The following is a 19801-nucleotide window of genomic DNA, read 5'->3' on the forward strand; positions in this document are numbered from 1 at the left end:
TACTGTTCCACACCTTGTAAATAGCTTGATTATCATCTTGCATTTATTTTTTGCCTCCATGCTTGGAGGAAGACTCGGTAATGCTGTTTTGCCTCAGCATCATAATCCCAGGGGAATTTTCTGGTCTGTTGGACCAGTGATTAGCTTTGAAGGCTGCGTTGACCTTAGGTGACAACTAAGCACCCCTGGAGTTCATAAAAGCAAGAAAAACACCTTAGTTGCGCTAAAACAAATCCTGAGGTTTGTTTCCCGGTTGTTCTTTTCCAAAGCTTACAGAATATGTCACAATTTCTCAATCCTGTTTGTAGAAAGTCAACCTTGACAATACACCCTTTAAAAAAATCTCATCTCCAGGACAAGAAGTGCTTCCTTTATGTTTTCATCAGTATTCTAGTCTAGATTTGGACTAAATTAAATTACATTGCATGGTAATTGATTGATTTATGGAACTAGATTGTCGGCATCTGTGATTAAGCACTTGACAACAATCTCGTTTGTTAAATCTGTCTTTTGAATTACATCATACTTTACACTCATTAACATTCATTAATCTGTAATAATATTATTAATAATTGGAATTTCAACAAGTATTTGCCAGCGTACTAACGTTTTGTTGTATACAAATGTATTGCCATCTCAAGCATGATGAAATTATAGGATTGAGAATATTGCTTTGAAGCAGTTTTGGGAACTGACTACATCCAGTGTAAATTAAATAGCCTATATTGAACTGAGTGAGATTCAATAACACAAGAGTCTGCAATGCAAAATGACACAGTGGGGGCTATACTGAATAAGAAAATCCAAAAGTATAGATTTTACTACATGAGTGTGCATGTGCCGAAACGCATAGCTGCCTGCAACCGCAGGTCTGACTCAGCTTTTTGTTTTAAGTTATTTTTTAAGTATTTTTTTTTCTTTCTTATTTAATTATTTCTTTTCTCTTTTTCTTACTACTACACTTTATATTGATATTCATGCTCTATGTGCATACTGTCAAATTCTTATCCCTGAGTTTTGTTTAGTGGAGCAATGTTGCTGATGGAATTTCCCTGTGGAATTAATAAAGTATTCTGACTCTGATTCTGATGTACATGCATCTGTAGCTATGGCTGAGTCACAGCAGTCATTGACTCACTACTGTTTGTGCAGACTTCCCATTTAAAGTGTTTCCCTTGTAATATACTGTATAATTTATGATAAAAGGGTTGCAGACTGCCATGTATGCGGGACCCGGAAACACTGGCTATTTAATTTTCTCCCCATCGTTCTGCTTGTTTTGCTCTGAACACATTATAGACATTCAATTTTTTTGGTCTAAAAAATGCATTTTCCATAAAGAATTTACTGGAAAGGAAATGTCTAGATTTGCACTGATGTTGTCGCTTGTTTTTTTTTTGCTGGTCACTGATTTTCCTCCATTCAACATCACAAACAATTATGCAAACATATTCCTCCTTGGGGACACTTCTGCCTTCTCGTAATTGATGAATGTATTGTAATTAATAACAATGGTGCGATAGGCATTATTAACCTGATCCGTATTTATTCTTTCCCTTGGGGCAATATAATGTGGGGCTCTTGAGTCCCCTGGATAATGACTGTTGGAGGAGGGTATTATGGCTAATCATCATTGTGCAGCGCTAGTGGGATTTGATTTAGTACACCTCCAGACACTGTAAAAGCGAGAAGGCTGGTAAGGGAGGGGCGTAAGGATTACTCTAGAGCTGAGGGATATAAATATAGCCCTCAGGGAGGGATTCTTCCTGCCGGAGCGCTTTTAGCCATGTCCCTATCTGTTCTAAGGAAGGTTAGCACATTCCTCTTAGCACGTATACACATACTTAATGAGCCATATGGTGGCTTTGCTCATGAGGACGTATTCATAATCTGATGTGCTAAACATTTTGCCACTTAGCCATATGCCGGTGCAAAAGTGGGCATCATCAACACAAATTGGTCAGCGCTAAGAGTGCTCGAGGAGGAAACGTAGCGTACAGCACAACAAACAGATAATGCTTGATTGGAAACTCTGTTGGGCATATTCTGAGGTATACTCTTGAGAATTAGAGTTTACATTTTTTGAATGAAAATAAAGTAAATGGCCAAGTGTATATTGTTTGCAACTGCTCAGGCATTGAACTATAGTGCTACTTGGAATAATTTTATGGAAACCATGTGCAAGCCCAACGGGTGCAGCTTTGGAGTCCAGAGTTGTGAGTGTAAGCAGATTTACCAAACGTTATTCAGAGAAACGGAGAAATATAGCGTGGTGTTTGAAAAACCTATCACAACAGCTCCCCTCAGTCTCGCTCTTGTGTCCTATTTAATGTATTTCATAATACAATTTGATTGTTGTAAAAACAATTTAATTTGCATCTGATCACCTTGCAGAGTAAACTGAACCCACTGAATGTGACCCCTCCAATCCGGGCCGTGGACATGGACAGAAACATTCAACCTCCATCAGACAGACCTGGCATTTTTTACTACATTTTGGTTGGTATGTTCTCACTATGTCTGCATCGATTTGACTAATTCCACGTGCGATTTCTTGGTCAATATGCCGTAAACTGTCTGACTATTTAGTCCTGACGCACTTAAATCTATGATCACTGCAGGTCATCCAGTCACACATCGAGAGTACTTTTCCCTGAACCGAAGTACTGCAGAGCTGCGTGTTCTGCAGCCAATCAGCAGAGATTTGCATCAGAGGTTCACACTCATCATCAAGGTATCTTCTGTACTCATTTGCATTATCAGAACCAGTGCTAGTTTCATTGTAATTAAGGTTACAAGATGCTACTTACTGATTAATTTTTACTATACTTTATTGATCCCAGGGGGAAATTCTATAATATAATATATTCAGTATATGTATAATATACTACATTCACACTACGTTCACAAAACGTAAAAAAAATATATATTCCCGAGATTAAATTTGCACATCGCTTACAAACATCTTGAGTATTAGAACATGGACTTAATCTATAGATTCTGTTCAATGCATTTTACTATTTTTTTAATTTGCTTGAGGTGTATCATGTTGAATTTATTTTGCGATGACATAAGCATGCACCCTTACCTACCTCACCTTCATAACACGCTTGAAGGCCATTAACCTCATATTTAGCAGCATTGGACATGGGACTGAAAAAGATATTGGGCATCTTGTGGGTTTATCAGTCCGGATGGGCTGCGCTGCTCTCATAAATACTAATTCAGAGATGCTGGTGAGGAGCAGCAGTGCAGTTGAACTTTACAACCACCCATCACCAACCCCCAGACCCCTCCGGGCCACTGCATGACCTGATGCTTACTGGGATAGCTGGGTGGCATTGAGGTGAGGGGATGAACTGATTTCCACAAGAGGTAGAAGGCATTTTGAGAGTGAGAATTTTAGAGATAGGAGCCATTGCTCTAGGGCTCAAAGCTCCAGAGAAGTAAGGATACTTTTTTTGAGAGCTCTGCAGACATGGGACTGAGCGAGAGCATCAAATGCACATTTCAGTGAAACACGTCCGTTCTTTGGATGTCGTGATGGATGCTAATCGGCTCATATCTACTAAGATGACCAGGATGAAATAAAGATAATTATCAAAGGCAGGTGGAGAGACATGGGGTTAAATAGATAAGATTGTGATATTATGTAACACTTTGGGGATATAATGTTTTCAGGAGATGACAAGTAATAATGATTGATTAGCAATGACCTTTGGTAGCTGTGACTCTCCTGCACACCCATGTGTTGTTACGTTGAAGTGGAAGTCATTTACCACAACATCTCAGAAATAAGGGCACCGCTCAAGATCGAATACACCAGGGAACACTATGATCCCATTCCACTTTGTTCTTTCCTGTGTGAGTGTGTGTGTGTGTGTGTGTGTGTGTGTGTGTGCGTGCACATCCACATACATGCTTTTCTGTCACTGACGGGACTTTTCTCTCAGGGGTTTGTGTGAGCAGATTGGATCTTTGGGTCAGTGCAGTGTGGGCGTTCTTTATTATCAATCAGACAAGGGAAGAAGGAAGACGATTTTCAGGAATAATAGTCTAGCATAACAGTTCAATGGGGAAAAAAGGGGTGCAGTTTGACTGGAGGGAAGCTAATCTGAACGTGCCAAAGTGCTGGCTGTTTTATTAGAATTGATTTTAAGATTTTGCTAATTACATTCGAAGCCCTTGGTGAACTGGCTGCTGTGTTTTATTCTTGACGTTGCACTTCATTCTTCCATTGGTGTATTTCAAATCATCTGCTGTATTTACACTTTATTTTTATTTTTTTACAGCTTTAATTGTCCATGGTTTTGGGTTTTATTTAGAAGATGTGTTATTGGCCATCTTTAGCGATAAACACAAGACAATAAACATGAAATGAAAGCTTTGTGACCCCAGCACTTGAACATTTAACAGTAACTGCAATTGGCTCTCTGCAATATAAGCCCAGTGAAATTGAGTCAATGCCCAGGATCAGTTCAAGGTCATCGCTAACACTGATGTCGTCTTGCTGCCCAGCTCCATCTGCGCTTTCAAGGCCTTAATGTTTCTGAAGCATCCTGGTGATGGAACCTACAGCGACATACATGCTTAGGAAGGGAAAGCTTGACCAGCCCTCTCATTGGGTTTGGTCTCACTGGTTGGAGTCAGACGCAAGTCCAGTTTGTGTGATGGTTGATTTCCAAAACTCTCTTGATTTCATTCAGTACAAAAGGGTCCATATTATACACTATATCATTTGGCGTTATATTGGTGCTGCATTTCTGTTTTAAGAGATGAATGTCAAACTATTTGTTTCAGGTTTCAGGAAAAACATTTAAAACCAGTTACAAATAAAAAGAGTCATAAATCAGTTAAGTGTGCAGCAGCTAATGAGATGGGCCAATCTGGAAATGACTGCGGGTAAAACCAATTTTCTACTAGTTAATTGGTTATTTCTTGCACACACTTACCAAGCAATATTTCCATTTAGCCTCCTCTTAGCATTGTTTACTCATTTGACAGAGTAACAAGAACCAGTAATTACTGTTTCTCCTCTATAAATGGTTGCATTTGCATTTAGTGCCCTGATAATTACTGAGCCTTAATCACTAAATGGATCCCTAATTAACCGCTTATTAATGTAATCAATATATGGTATTGTGATCGAGCTGGCATTTAGAGAAACGGCTCCTTTCCGTGAGGCGAGAGCAGGAACCGCATTGCTCTTGAATGATTCACACTCATCATGCAACTCATTATTATTAGTTGCCAGCACATTGTTTCAAGTCCTCCTTAAAGGCTGAATGATATTTGAGACAATGACCTTTCCTTTTTCGCAGGCCGAACAGGACAATGGCCATCCCCTTCCAGCCTATGCTGACCTCATTATTGAGATCCTGGATGAAAACAACCAGGCACCGTATTTCCAGTTTGCCACCTATCAGGGTTATGTGAGTGAGTCCTCGCCAGTGGGTACGACTATCTCAGTCAGTGTCAACCTCACTGCCCCACTGGGAATCATCGCCCTGGATAATGACATTGAAGAGGTAGAACGAAAGCACCGATATCAGCCTACGCTCACTGTTGCCAGAAGTTTACCTGTGCCCACGCATGTATAAGTGCACACAAACATATTGAACTAATGCATTAAGCATTAAGCAAATATTAGTCCTTTTTACACGGCCACACTATTTATCACACGACAGGACTGCAATGAGCTTTTACATACTATGTGTCAAGCAGCGCTTTCTACACTGTAGAGTAAACAACAAAATAACATAGCAATGAAATCATTTAATCCCTGCCACATAGAAGGTGATCTCGCCCTGCAGACTTGGTAATGTCCTCTTAATTCGGAGAGGATTTTGGTTCATGTTCAGGTTCTGAATTCTCGCTCCATTTGTAACTTCACATTGTGGACCAAAGTCATATAACATCGTAAATGTGCCACACCCATGTATTTTCTCACTATCTTTCCTATTTGCACAGATATAACTGTCGGCTCAAAGGCAGAAAAAAAAGACCCCTCATTATACCTTTGTAACATTCATGAATTTGATGTTGGGGAGCAAAAAATATTATATTTGCAACATTCCCAGCTTGAATAGAATGTGTGAAAATGGGCTGGTTTCACACTTACTAATGTATTTATTTGATTGGCACAGTTCACATTAATGAACAGACATGGCAATGTGTTTATGTTATTTATTTGCAGAAACATGTTCATGACATATTTTCCCGCTGTATTTGTTCCCTTGGTGTAGCTGGCTCCTGATGATATACCTGTAGGTAAAGGGGTTGCTTTTAGATGCAGTGTCACACACACACACACACACACACACTGACACTAAATCTAGGGATGTCCTAATCATTTTTGTTTCTGTAAAGGCCAATATGAGACAGCTTAATACTGACTTTGTACCAAGATTTGCACCATGATTAATCCTTTTATGCTGCTCTGGTAATGGCTTGAAACAGACCTGCATATATCAGTAATGCCGGTGAATTTAAGGGGTTTGACTGATAATCAGCTCTGCATTAAGCCTGTATCACAGCTTTATTTGCATTCATACACTATTTTAAGTGTTTTTTGCAATATATTTCCAGAAAACACTGTATGGAGCTGCTTTGATGGCAACATTTGGACAGGATTTAGACGATTAACGGTTTATTTAGTCCTATTTGCTTGCCTGTTAAAATGGCACAACATAGATATCACGAATCAAAACAATGAATTACAGGCTTTTACATCATCAATAGTGATCTATTACAAAATTCTTGATCTCATACTGCAAAGTGATCCGGGATGTCCCTGTATTTACTGCACATTCTTACAGAAAAACAAACTGAGAATATTCCTCGCTGCTGGAGACAAATACTAAAATTGTACGCTTTCAACTATGTTCACAACAACAGAAATATTTTCTGTTACAATACATTTTTAGAGCCATTGAATTAAACACAAAGCTTCTCTCTGGTATTGACGGATGTGCTCTGTTTCCTAATGGAGTGTTTTGCTGTGCTGTTTTCTCTTTCTCTATATAAAGATTGATGTTTTGGCCTGCTTTCTGCACTTGATTGCATCACAACAGATCCCAACCTACCTACAGTTGGATTAAAAGAATATTTTGGCATATGCCTTTGCGTAATTACCATCAAAGTGTGATTGCTCAGGCACATGTTGGAGTGTATATTCCCACTAGAGTGGAGAGTGCTGTTTGCGCCTTTTCACCTCTCAGAGATTTGCGCTCGAATGGGTGAAAGCACAAATGTGCACCCACAAACAAAGCAAGTAGCAAATGTCTTTTATTCACCTTTGAAAGTATTTTATTCTCAATCTTTAGAGAAGATTCATGAATCAAGTCAAGTTGAAACAGCGATACTAAAATCAATAAACCACCCAGTCTTAATGTTTATCAAACCCTCTTAAGAGGACTCATTGATGGATGTGAAATCAAAGCTAACTCACAGCAATGGGCCACAACATGCTTTATTTTTTTCCCCAGCACAGACGTGCTAATTTGTTTTTTCAAGCATCTGGAAATCCTGAACAACGAGTTACAGAAGCACATTTTTTAAAGCCACTTAATGTAGTCCGTATTTTACTTTTACTTTTGAGGAAACCGGGGGCGTTAAGGGGTTTAGGTTGCTTTGGCAGACGTTACATCCCCTCTCCTTTTCTTTATTGTTAAAAGCATGTCTTGCTATCTTGTTCCGTTGTTCACCACCGCTGTTTCCTGTTTCCTGTTTCCAGATGAGAGACCAGCCAGCCGATTACATTTTCATCTCTTTCACAGATCAAAATGTAGTGCTTGATAGGTTTTCTTAGCACCGCTGCTGCGGCCTTGGAATAAAATGATGAAACACTCGTGACATCATGGTAACTTCTCTTTTTGTATCTTATTCTGTTGGAAGATGAAAGACCCCATGTTGAAGATTACCCTCGATGACTACGCCGCGATCTTTGGCCCGACCCAGACTGGGATAATTCGTTACCTGAGGCTCCTCAAACCCGTGGATCGGGAGAAGCAGATGGTCTACACTTTCACAGTAAGCATTGGAGTAGGCATAGGAGTCTGAAAGACCGTACCAAACCCAGTAACCTTACCTCTTTTCTTCTGTGTATGATCATAGATGTCATAGGTTGTCTTTATACCAAGAGCCACTTGCAGACACAAACATGACATATAAATTTATATCTATGTATGTGTGCTCAGTTGATAAAAAAAGGAGTCTCCAACCACCGGTCCTGGTTCAGTGAACAAATTCCAAGGTGCTCAGTTTGGAGTGCTATTTCTATATTTTACTTTTAATAATGATTACAGTGACATTTGTGGCTGCAATAAATTCAATAACACATGCTTACAGCTGACTGCACAGGATGCATTTGAGCTGTAAGGATGGCCTTTATCTGAATGGTGTTCCACTTCACGCACCTAACGTCAATGATTGTGCACTTGGCTCTGAGTGGGGACAATGCTGGCCAAAACACCGTTGACCAGCAGGACTGAATGCATCCTGTATTGCTCCTGACCAAAGACTGAAGCTTTTGCTCACAGCCTGCTTTCACTACGCAGCTCATGCAGGCATAGAGTAAGAATAAGAATAATAAATCTCACCCCTCATGTCGCTTTTATGTACAAAATCTGAAATAATATTTCGCAATCCTGCCAATCCTGTGTCTACAATTGAACTGACAAACTGAATAAATAGGTGTGGCAACTGCTGCATTTCATAAGCAGGATGTTGTTGTTGTTTTTTTTACTGTAAAACTGGAGGCATCACGATATCAATGTCAATGTCAATTTTGTATTTCTGATTTTGTTAATTTTTTGTTAAATCGGATTTCCCCATTGTCTGCCAATACGTCTGGCATCTCTCTGCTGGGCCTGGTTGGAAGGGGAAGCAGGCAAAATCGCATGACAACGTATACGACAGCCGCTACATTCTGTGAAACACATCTGCTGCACATTTCTAACAGCTATTTAAGACATCCTTCTGATTTTTAGTGTACAGTACAAGCATGGAGATGACTCATTTTTGTTTTTAGTCCATTTTCTTTCTCCTTTGCCAGGTGTGTCAGAGCTGTCTGGGACAACTAAACATGATATTTGCTGAGCTATTCAAAAACTCTGTGGTTTCATCTCTGCATAGGCTTTTCTGAAGTTAAAAGAAAGGAAAAATTACTATATGGGAAGGGAAAGTGTTTCATTGTGACCGTACGGACGTGGCGGGTTCCGACACTCCAAAAGATTGTGATTTATTTAGAAAGCGTTTTGCTTCTATCAAGTCTCTAAAGCAACAGCAGCGTCTCTTTATCATCTTTACAGATGGTGGCATCAGATGGCGTCCAGCAGAGTAGCCCAGTAACTATCAATATCCTGGTCATTGACGCCAATGACAATACGCCCACATTTGCTGAAGTCTCCTACAGTGTTGAAGTCTTCACAGACATGCAGCCCGGGGAGACAGTGATACAGGTAATCAATCCAACGATCACCCCTCTGTTATCCTACTCTTCTATTCCTCTTGCTCTGGCACTCAGTTCTTCATCACAAGAAGTCTTTCTTACACATTTTATTTCATTCCCAAAGCAGATATCCGTAACAATCCGCTGTGTTGACAGGCAAGCCCCGGAAATGGTTCCCTTTGCTTCATCTGCAGTCACGGGACGCAAGCCAGACACAATATTTGTCTCCAAGCTTAGTGAACAAGCCTGAGAAATATTTTACTCAAATCGCTGTGAGAACTGAAGTGAATTTATTTTGCTTTGCTAAAATATGTTATACATTTTGATTAATTTTATATAGTCAGCAGTTTTTAATTTGTGATTTTGTGGGTATAAAATACTCATGCTCCGTTCTCTCTTATTTGGTAGTCTGATTGTGAGCTTTTTGTCTTTCAATTGATTTGTTTTCTCAGCACCGGCGCTCCAAAAAAAATGTCAGACAAGGAAAAGGTCATGTTTAAGCTGCCTTAAAAACCCAGCCATTTCACCCTCCCCAAAATGAGTCCAGGGGTCACATGTCTGGTATGACCGCTTAAAAGATTTTTATAAGCAGTATATGAGAGCTGTGTGCCTCCTGAGGATTCCGCCGCCTATTTGATTCCGCAGCTTTAACTTCCTTTGTCAGAAGCATGAGAGAGGAGGAGGAGGGCAGTGTGGTTTAAGCAACACATTGAGCACTCATGAGTGGAAGTAACAGGATGCCTGAAATAACTGGCTTCAAGGCAACATTGGCCGCTTAATTCAGAGAGCAAGAAATCATATCTAAATGATTTTCTTCATCATGCTTCTCCAACAGTGTCAGACAACTGTCTGGTGATGTGTAATGCATCAATCATTTTTTAGATGAATGATTTTTTTGAAAACAAAATTCAATCGCCAGGAGTGAGGAGAAAATCGCCATGTCCAGAGCAAACTTTCTTTTAAATGTCATTTTTAATTTTTTTTTATTTTGTACATGAAACAAAGGTCAAGTTTCTATTAAATGATAACAGGGCACAACAATGAACTTGCTGCAGGTGCCCCCCCCCCTTCACACATGATTATGATGCACATTTTTGTCTGTCCTCTCTTTTTTTCCCAGTTAACCGCAGCAGATGCCGATGAAGGCCTGAATGGTCTGCTGACCTATGAGATACTGGCGGGTGCTCAGGGAGACTTTGTTATCAGTAATCGGACTGGACGCATCACTGTGGCGCCTGGTGTCGCTTTAACTGTAGGACGATCTTATGCACTGACTGTCAAGGCCTCTGACAATGCACCAGAAATCCAGAGAAGGTAGACACACACATGGCAGTACTCGTAATATGCATCAATGCATTGAATGGCTTGTTGTTGTTTTATTATTATCACTTTATTTCATTATGATTCCTAAATAGCATAATTATTGCAAAGTTCTGTCAGGGAAAATGCTGGAATGCCTGCTACCCCAGTGGGATCATAAGTTCTATACAAATAATGCCAACAATGTTTATTTTTACAATTTCCATCCATCAACAACCGAAGTAAACACGAATGATGCTTATTATCATATAAACTAGTCTTCCCCCCCACTGACTGGCGGAAATGTGACCTCTGGAGAATCACAACGCGGATTGTGTTTAGCGTTTGTGTCACAGCATGGATATGGATAGGTCAATTTGATTTTGCATTATTCGTGCCACGAAGTGTGAATTTGACCCTTCTTGCTTCTGCTTGTGACTTTGCATTGACATTGTATATAATCGTGCTCAAGGAACATTTTCATCACTTTCAGTAAGCTTCAGGCAAACACTGTAGAGCCGAGTGAAAGGATTTGGTAATTTTCTGCACACATATTATGTGGGGTCTGTTTTGTCTTTTCTCATGGCTGCTGAGAAGCTACTAGTGTGTGTTTATTCTATTGTGTGCATTATTTAACTGGAAATCTATTCATAGTGATTCACATGTTGCTGAAAATAATGGAAAGTCTTTCGAAAGAAATGCTAACAATGACATTTCTGCCTTGCGATTGATTGCGGACCCCAGATGGCCTTGTTGTTCGTTATTGCCGTTCTCTTGTGATTTGAGAGTAATTCAGTAATTCTGCAAAGGAAGCTGCTGTAAATGTGAACAAAATGGAATAAACTCAATGAGTAGGCTGATTTTAATCAAGCTGATCAAATCATGAAACAAAACATGGCATCAGTGTAAACCAAATTAGGGCCCCATTGTACAGAAATATGACTCAAACCCGTGAACTTGTTCTTTCCAACAGACAACCTCCTTACAAGAGGGCTTTGATGTGAGGATGCAATATGAATAGGTTCCAGTGATGCATCCTCTTTATTCTGCAGGAGCTCCATCACTACAGTGTACATTGAGGTTTTGCCGCCGAATAACCAGAGCCCCCCACGCTTCCCTCTCCTCACCTACAGTGTGGAAATCAGTGAGGCCATGAGAATAGGAGCTATTCTCCTCAATATGCAGGTGGGTCATCTATAAATAAGAGGTGGGCAGTCTGGCTAAACAACAAATATCATAGTTTATTGAATTAGTCACCATCTATGATGCAATTTGCTATCTTTGTTTTTATGTTTTCAAGGAGGGTTAATCCTTGTTTTGTCAATATGTAAAATTTCAGCATGACAACACAGTGGTGGAATTTGGTTTGACTGTCCGCTCCATATGTTTTTCTCATACTTCCCTTTCTACTATACAGTAGGCTCACGCTCAATCCAGTCAAGCATCTTTGTTCCTCAGCTGTCATATTTCATAGCCTCTCACTCCTGTGATACTGTATGATCTTCAAGAAGCTGCCTTTTCCTTCCTTCAGGCCACGGACAGAGAGAACGACCCAATCGCATACCGCATTTTGAGCGGGGATGTCCAGATGGTCTTCAATCTTTCTGAAACGTGAGTTCATATGATGCTTTTTCCATGTTCAGTACAACCAGGCCCCACAACGTATGTCGGCCAAGGCCTGCTGTAGATTAAATATTGATATCAATAGATGGAATACATTAAAAAAAAAAAGATTGAAAAATGAAGAAAAACTGGATAATAGTGACTTTTATGGTTCTCACTCAAAGCAAGGGAACTGCAGGCTATACATAGCGTATTGGTGATATTCTCTTCTCATAAATGTTGAACAGGATAAGCAGGTATGAAATATCAAAGGGTGCAAAGTGATGTGCAAATTTAGGCTCCCGAGAATCCATGCTCATTCTGCAGGGGCACTTTTTAAAGGTTGGCGCATGTTTGGTGAGTTCGCTGAGGCTGCTGAGCAACAGGGCAAAGCTGGCTGAGTTATCAGAAGCGATATTTCATGGATGGAGAGTAGTAATGCACTAAAACCCTGTTTTCTCTTGGCTGTGATGTGCGTCGAAGGTAAGCAAGCTAAGCCACAAGTCGATGGAGGAATGAGCGAATAAAGAGAGTGAAGGTGGCACAGTTGTGGTGATCGTGGGATGAGATGCTGCTGATGAGAATTGGTGCTGGCCTCAGTTTATTTTAGATAGCTGATCATTTAGATTTTTGTCCGTGGACAACATTAGAACACTCAACCAAGTTAAACTGCACACACATTTCCACTCAATGGCGGTAATTTTTGAAAATTGATTCATTCGCTCAAATTTTACATTTGTGTTGCCCAATTGTGAATGAAATGGTTTTACTCCTAAGATTTTTGATTTGGACAGGAAACAACTCGCCTTAAAAAGCATGCGGCCCATTTTCTCTGCCTGTTCCCTGAGCATTTCTTAGGCCTACTGCTGTCTGAGAGAGGAAGGCAGTGTACTGTATTGGAAGATGAGAGCCCCAACATCTTACCTTATATTTCATAATCAACAGCAGCATTTAAAACAACAACAACAACAACTTCCATGCTCAGCCGCTAGTAGAAAGCAAGGCATTAAATATTAAAGTGGTCTCTGCTTTTTTTTAATTTTTTTACCTTCCCTTAAATAAACAAATAAATATGGAGAGAAGAGACGTGGAGCGACTGAAAATGCAGGACTCTGCCAGAAACAGTTCTTATTCATTGATTTAGGCTTCTTGTCTACAACCTCCATCTCTTATCTAAGCAAGAGAAAGCTGTGTTGCATCCCTGCCAGTTGTTTGCTCCTAATCTGCGCTGTCATGTTAAACTTGTTTTTATGAAGTGACGCTTAATTGTTAATTAACTGCAGTCAAAATATGACCAAGTGATCTGAATTCTAAAGAGAAACTGCTGCTGCTGTTGCTGATGGCACTCTTCTCGTTTAACCCAAATGTTACCGAAATCTTGCTGAAATCGACACGTGCATTCTCATTTGGCACATTTTTTGAGTAGCAGAAATATCACAATCCCATCGCAAGCTCTCGTACAGAATAACGTTGAAGCAGGTGCTGATAATAGCATGTGATAAATCACAGAATGATTCGCTGGCATGCTTGATATAGCCCTCATCACGCTTGATGAAAGCCCCGCTTCACACTCTTTCCATGCTTCGGAATTCCAATGTGATTCGTTGAGGAGATTTTTGCATTGCATTTTCAGAGTTGTGCAGCACATGGGGCTGCTTCAGTTCAGCTATTATGAATAACGAGCTCTCTAGTCTATAACTCCTTATAAATGGTGCAGGTTACCCTGAGGGGGGCTTCAGAGTCACTCATCATTTCTGGTATTGAGCAGGACGCAGCCTTGAAATCACTGATTTGGAGTCCATCAGCCGCCAGGCGCCATCGCCAGCGGTAACCATTCAGTAAAGATATGCTGACTGGAGAATGCAGGGAGCACATTTTAACACATAAACAATTCTAATGTCGAAGTTGTAGGTGAGACTTCTGAAGACATTTCTACAGCATTGTTAAATCTGTTCCCCCTGAACAACCACAAAAAAACATTTCAACCAGACCAATATCTCAGCTGTCAGCAGCGTTTCTCTGATATTCTGGCATTTACATTTGAGTCATTTCAAGGGCTTATTTCTCAGGATGTAGCATGAAAGAACAAGTTAATTTCAACATCTCATGTGGCCTACAGATAGCATCTGTCAAAATCTCTAATGTTACTAAAATAAAGTTGATGTAGTGTTTCCAAGTGGGAGTGTGAGGTTATTTTTTAATTTAGTCTGTAATGAAGACATGAAGGCAGATAAAAAATGGCACCAGGGGGTACTGGATCGCCGCTCCGCCGTCATTTCCCCAGGTGATTTCATTCCTGCTGGCAGCCGCGTTGCAATGAGAAAGAAAGTTTTATTTTGCAGCCATTTACTTCTTGATAATACATTAACCTTAATCCTACGGACGAGAATATGCATTATACACATATATACAATATATAGGCTATTGCATCTTTGGTCACAATAATCGCAAGCAATAATTACATCATATACTTGTTTTCATTGTTGATTTATGGATGGACAGATTCAACACAAGTATTTTAAAGAATGCAATTCAGGAAGAGCTTTAGAGCACAAATATGTATTTAAATCTGCTGTTGTAAACACGTATTTATTTCAATAATTGTATGTGAGTTAAGATATTTGTGCCACCTTGAGCTAGCATCTTCTACATAAGGTCTTACTTGCCATCAGACATCTGAGCTGAATAGAATATTAACGGACTGTGGTGACTGAGATAGATAGCCTTTCATCTGCACCATCGCAGCGCCGTAATATACTGCCTGCAGCATCCTGTCTGTCTGACAGCATCTTTTCATTTGTGTTGGCTGGGGGGGCAGACGGCTGGACGATATCGCACACGATCAGTGAACCTCTTAGCTGCTCAAGTGCAGTTCAGAAGGAGCCAGGAGAAAACTCCCCACGCAGATGCTCTTTATCAAGAGCATCATTATCACAGCAATTACGTTAGTTCTCTGTATGTCTTCATTATCACATTGACATGACAGTGTGTTGTACCTTTAGCCTCACTGAGCACAAACAGCATTGATTGGTGTGTATAAATAAACATGGCCGCAGCAGCCAGTAAAGAATAGCAGTGCATTTTCATGGGGTTTATCGGAAACTTGTATTTGGCCACATATCATCGTGTGCTTTAGAGTTTGTTCACCTTACTCAGGGAAGTGATGAGAGAAATGGAAATTGTTAATCCAAGTTTAGAGGCAGGGAGGCAGGAAAGAGGAAGTCTTTAGGTTCTGCTTGGACGCTTGGCCAAAAGCGCTTTAAATTAGAGATTTGAAGGAGCAAAGGGACGGCTGGGAATGATGATGGGCATTAATCTAGCGGTGTGTTCAAATGCATTCATCTTTGCTTGCACTTGGTTTTGCAGGCGGGCCTCTCCCAAGTGTGGCAATGAAATTGTTTTGTGCATGCTGCGTAGTGTGTGTGTGTGCTTGGCTTTGCGTCCCTGCACTCAAAGACTCGCATGTTTTGTGTGTCTGTGTGTGCAAACAAAAATAATTCAGCGTTCCACTTGGGAATAGAGCCACACGTTGCGTTTGGAATGAACGAGTGCCAAATTATACACTGAATGAGGAGGAGGGCCAGTTTGTTCGTCACTGGAAAGAGAACGCGGCTCTGCCTTTCTGCCGTCTGATGCTTTTGTAAAGCATTTAAAACCCAATTGTTTTCCTCCCTGAACTGATCCTTCTCTTTCACCAACTATGTTTCATAAATCTGTCCCACCTGGTAGTAAATAAACTCTGAAGCACAGGCTTCTCCATCACCCTCTCCTGCATCACCGATAAAGCATTGAAAGCTGTTGTCGTTGATGTGACAAATAGCCGGTGCCACATTATCTCTACACAAAGCCCTATACTGTGTCCTTTGCAAGGCTGTTTTATTAATGTCTGTCATTTTTCTGTAATAGTAAAACCAGCATCTTCTCTTTCCCCTGCAGGATTGGCCTACTTCTGCTGGGGAAGCCTCTGGACAGAGAGACCACAGACCAGTATCGTCTGATAGTCACAGCCTCCGACGGCAACCCTGGAGGGGTGAGGCAAAACGCTACTTTATATTATTGGCCTGACACCTCAGGGTCGAAGATCCAAATACAGTTTGAACGCACTAAGCTTAAGAGGATCCCCTCATACAAACATATTCACTCATATATGAGGCTCAAGTGTCTCATTAGCCTGGAAAATCTAATTGTGCTTTTGAAAGCTGATAGTTTAATGCATTTATTCAATCTGTGCAGCATTAGGAGTCAGTTGCATCAAGGATACCGGTAAATGATAATTTTGGGACACTGTTGAGTTCCTTTGATTTGTATTCATTTTAGCCACTGATTAATAAAAGCTAAATAAGTGCCTCATTACTTTGCTATTGCAATATGATGCATGCCGAGTGTTTCTTCTGGCATCACTGTTTGTTGTGGAAGTTTGCTCCTGATGTTAAAGTGACATTTGACATTTTTTTATGTGTGCATTAGCTGTAAAATCAAAGCTTCGCTATCGTCATCCAACGAGGGTGTGCTGAGGATCAGTCTGATTTACTTGCAAATAACTTGCTGAGATTATTGTAAAATATGTGCAAACCAAATAGTTCCTGCCTGTTGCCTGATTGCCCACTTCGAGAAGCACCCACACAACGCAATCATGACTTTTTGCATTTTGACATTTGTCTCCTTAACTCTGGCTGAAGAAACAGCTGACGGCATAACTGAAAGTGAACGCTGGCTGCTTCACGTCGCATCGAAAGCTGCTAATCATATAAACAGTCTTAATTTAATTAGACTTCACCTCGGCTGGCTCAGTATTTGTGGGTGTGTCTGCTCCAGACAGAAGTGAAATGTGGATTCCATTTTACGATGCTGTGCGCGATGGGTAATGAACATTAGCTGATGAGCTATGGCAAGACTGATGTTAATTGCGCCCCATCACACCTGAGCACACATAAACGCCGAACGGCAGCAGCTTATCATCTGTTGGTAGACTCTACGCGTTGGTTAGGTGAAGCTATATGGAAGAGGCACTTGTTTCCGGCAGTGTTTCCCACTGTTGTTGATTGTGCCAGAATTGTACGAGTGCAAATGGGGAACAAAGTGTAGCAGTTTATGTGGGAGGGGAAGAGAGATGCACAGCGACAGGCTCAGAGCGAAAAGACCAACTAGTGTGTGAGAAGGGACTGCACCTCACACAGCGAAGCGACTCCAAGCCAGCCGCTTTTTTGTCTTTCTATTGGACCGACACCCAATGTAGTGTGTGTGTCTGTGTGTTGTCCACCGGGTGAATCACTGGCTGACTGGAATGTACTCAGTGTCACAGCTCAGAAGTGATGCTGCCTCTAAAGCAAGACATTGAATGAGAGTGAAGGGTAAAGGGCTGCAGAGGGGGGGGGGGGGGGGGGGTCGGAGACTACCTGCTGCAAGGGAGGAGACCAACAGGGTAAATGTGCAAAGGGGAAGATAGGACAGATAGGACAAAGAAAAAGAGGAGAGGGACCCCAGCTGTGTGGAGCTGTAATTTGCATTTGGTAACTATGGGAATGTGAAACAAGCCACCTTACCTCTGGCCGCTTGTCTTTGATTATAGTCTTATCTGCACAATTGAATTTGAGCTCTTACATCTTCTACTGTGCACAAAACAATCTGTGCTCACCTGTGTCATCAATTGACAGTTCGTATTCTCAGTAGAGCATGTTGTATTTGTGGTGATCACGCATCCCAAAAACTCATTCAGCGATCCCGGATTTAGGCATCTTTTTCTTGCTCTCCGAGGAGGCCTTTATGAGGCAGCCGGATCGCATTGGTCCCTGTAACATGGCCTCTGATCAGAGCTTCCACTTGAAAGACGATGCTCTTTCATCCACGTCTGGGGCCTTAATTTGGTGAGGACACAAAGCAAGACATCACACCTCTCCATCGTGTTTGTGTTAAATAAGTAATAGCAGCTCATTAATCACACTTGTAGCCGTGGAGGTAGGATTCTCAGCTTTGATCAGACACTTGATGCTAGTTGGCTCTGGGCTTGCTCTGAAATGAATAAGTAGATTCCATCACTGCGCTGAGCCATCTTACTTGTATTATCCAAAGAATGAGCAGGAGACCCACTAACTGGGTCATTTCTTTCATGACGCGCTGCCGACTGTGTCAAGTTGCAGGGTGACTTTGAGTAGATGTCTTCTGGGGAGAATTATTTTCTAGAAAAAGGCCAACTCCTCCCCAAAGAGCACATTTATATTAGTATTTGCATCCTGTGTCATCCCAGCGCACGACGACTTTATGGATTAAGCATATTTTAACATTTCCCTGTGTTCATTTGTAGGAGTCTTGTAGGTGAATGTGCCCCGTCATTGTTTGAAGGTTGCTAGTATTGAATTGGTGCATGTTGACCTGGAGGGAATCGACTGTAAATTTAAGTATGACCACTTTTAATGCTGTTAAAGCTGCTTGTGTTTGTCCAGTAACTGAATTTCACATCTTTGTAATGCTGAATGTTTGACAGGAGAATGTTTTTGTGCTACAATGTTTACCAGTTAGCGGTTCATAATTGCAGTGAATAAAACACTCACAACCATACGTCTTCTGGAAGGCGTAGCACGCCGTCAATAAATGTTTTCAGCTAAGCACAGCTGGAGCATTGTGGTTGTATGGAATTGCTTATTGCCATTTTCCTGCTCAATTGTAATGCGTTGTCATATTTTGAGTCAGATTGCGACTCAGTTTCTGTTGTCGGTTGTCATTTATATTCTATACATCGACAAAACTAAGATTAACCCTCAGGTGTGGCTCAGAAGTAATTTAGCGAGGACACGCTTTGGGCTCAGTAAACGTTTAACTAGAACATCTTATAATTGATTGCCTCTGCCAGGGAGGTTGTGTTTGCAATCTAGTTGTCTGTTTTTCTGCAGCATTTTTGGAAAAGCAACTGGCCTGACTTTCAAGAGAAGCATGGTGAAGCACAGGACAAGAACATATCCACAAGATGTTGTTGTCCAATTGCAAATCAAAGGGATTTGAAGGATTAGTTTTTTCATCCTCAATGAACAGAATTCAGTGGTTGGTCCCGCCTCCCCATCTTGAGAGAGCATCTGTGAGCATGCAAGCAAGACACAGAATAGAAGAGAGAGAGGTGTAAAATCACGTTCAGATTTTTGTTTCACAGCAGTTATCGTTTTTCAACACGCCCTCACCTCACGTTGCTGGACTTCAGGGGAATTCATTTGACATACATGTCACACACATGCACATAAACAGCATCAGGGGAGAGATTTTTAACAACGTGACTTGGTTTCTATCAGCTACCCAAGAGCTGACACGCAGAAGCATCACCAACACGGCGAAATAATACAAAGAATAGAAAGTACACACAGAATTGCTGCAGATAATGCCACATACTTCTCATCTGTCATAAGTACTACTTTAGAGGTGATAGTGGCGCTTCAGCGACGCATAAACACATCATGGCATAGT

At 41.0% G+C, this 19801-nt stretch overlaps 1 protein-coding gene across 1 annotated transcript in view; it reads left to right on the forward strand.

Moving 5' to 3' along the window:
* The window catches only part of LOC137896042 (protocadherin-15-like), an 88064-nt gene that overhangs the window by 22358 nt on the left and 45905 nt on the right, over positions 1–19801 (forward strand). The window contains exons 9-17 of the mRNA XM_068741572.1: positions 2395–2503; positions 2622–2734; positions 5322–5528; positions 7897–8031; positions 9312–9461; positions 10572–10765; positions 11803–11935; positions 12282–12361; positions 16289–16382. Coding sequence (XP_068597673.1) covers positions 2395–2503; positions 2622–2734; positions 5322–5528; positions 7897–8031; positions 9312–9461; positions 10572–10765; positions 11803–11935; positions 12282–12361; positions 16289–16382 — 1215 coding nt within the window. The remainder of the gene's footprint in view (positions 1–2394; positions 2504–2621; positions 2735–5321; positions 5529–7896; positions 8032–9311; positions 9462–10571; positions 10766–11802; positions 11936–12281; positions 12362–16288; positions 16383–19801) is intronic.

The sequence above is a fragment of the Brachionichthys hirsutus genome, chromosome 7 (assembly GCF_040956055.1).
Source record: "Brachionichthys hirsutus isolate HB-005 chromosome 7, CSIRO-AGI_Bhir_v1, whole genome shotgun sequence".
NCBI classification, from domain to species: Eukaryota; Metazoa; Chordata; class Actinopteri; order Lophiiformes; family Brachionichthyidae; genus Brachionichthys; species Brachionichthys hirsutus.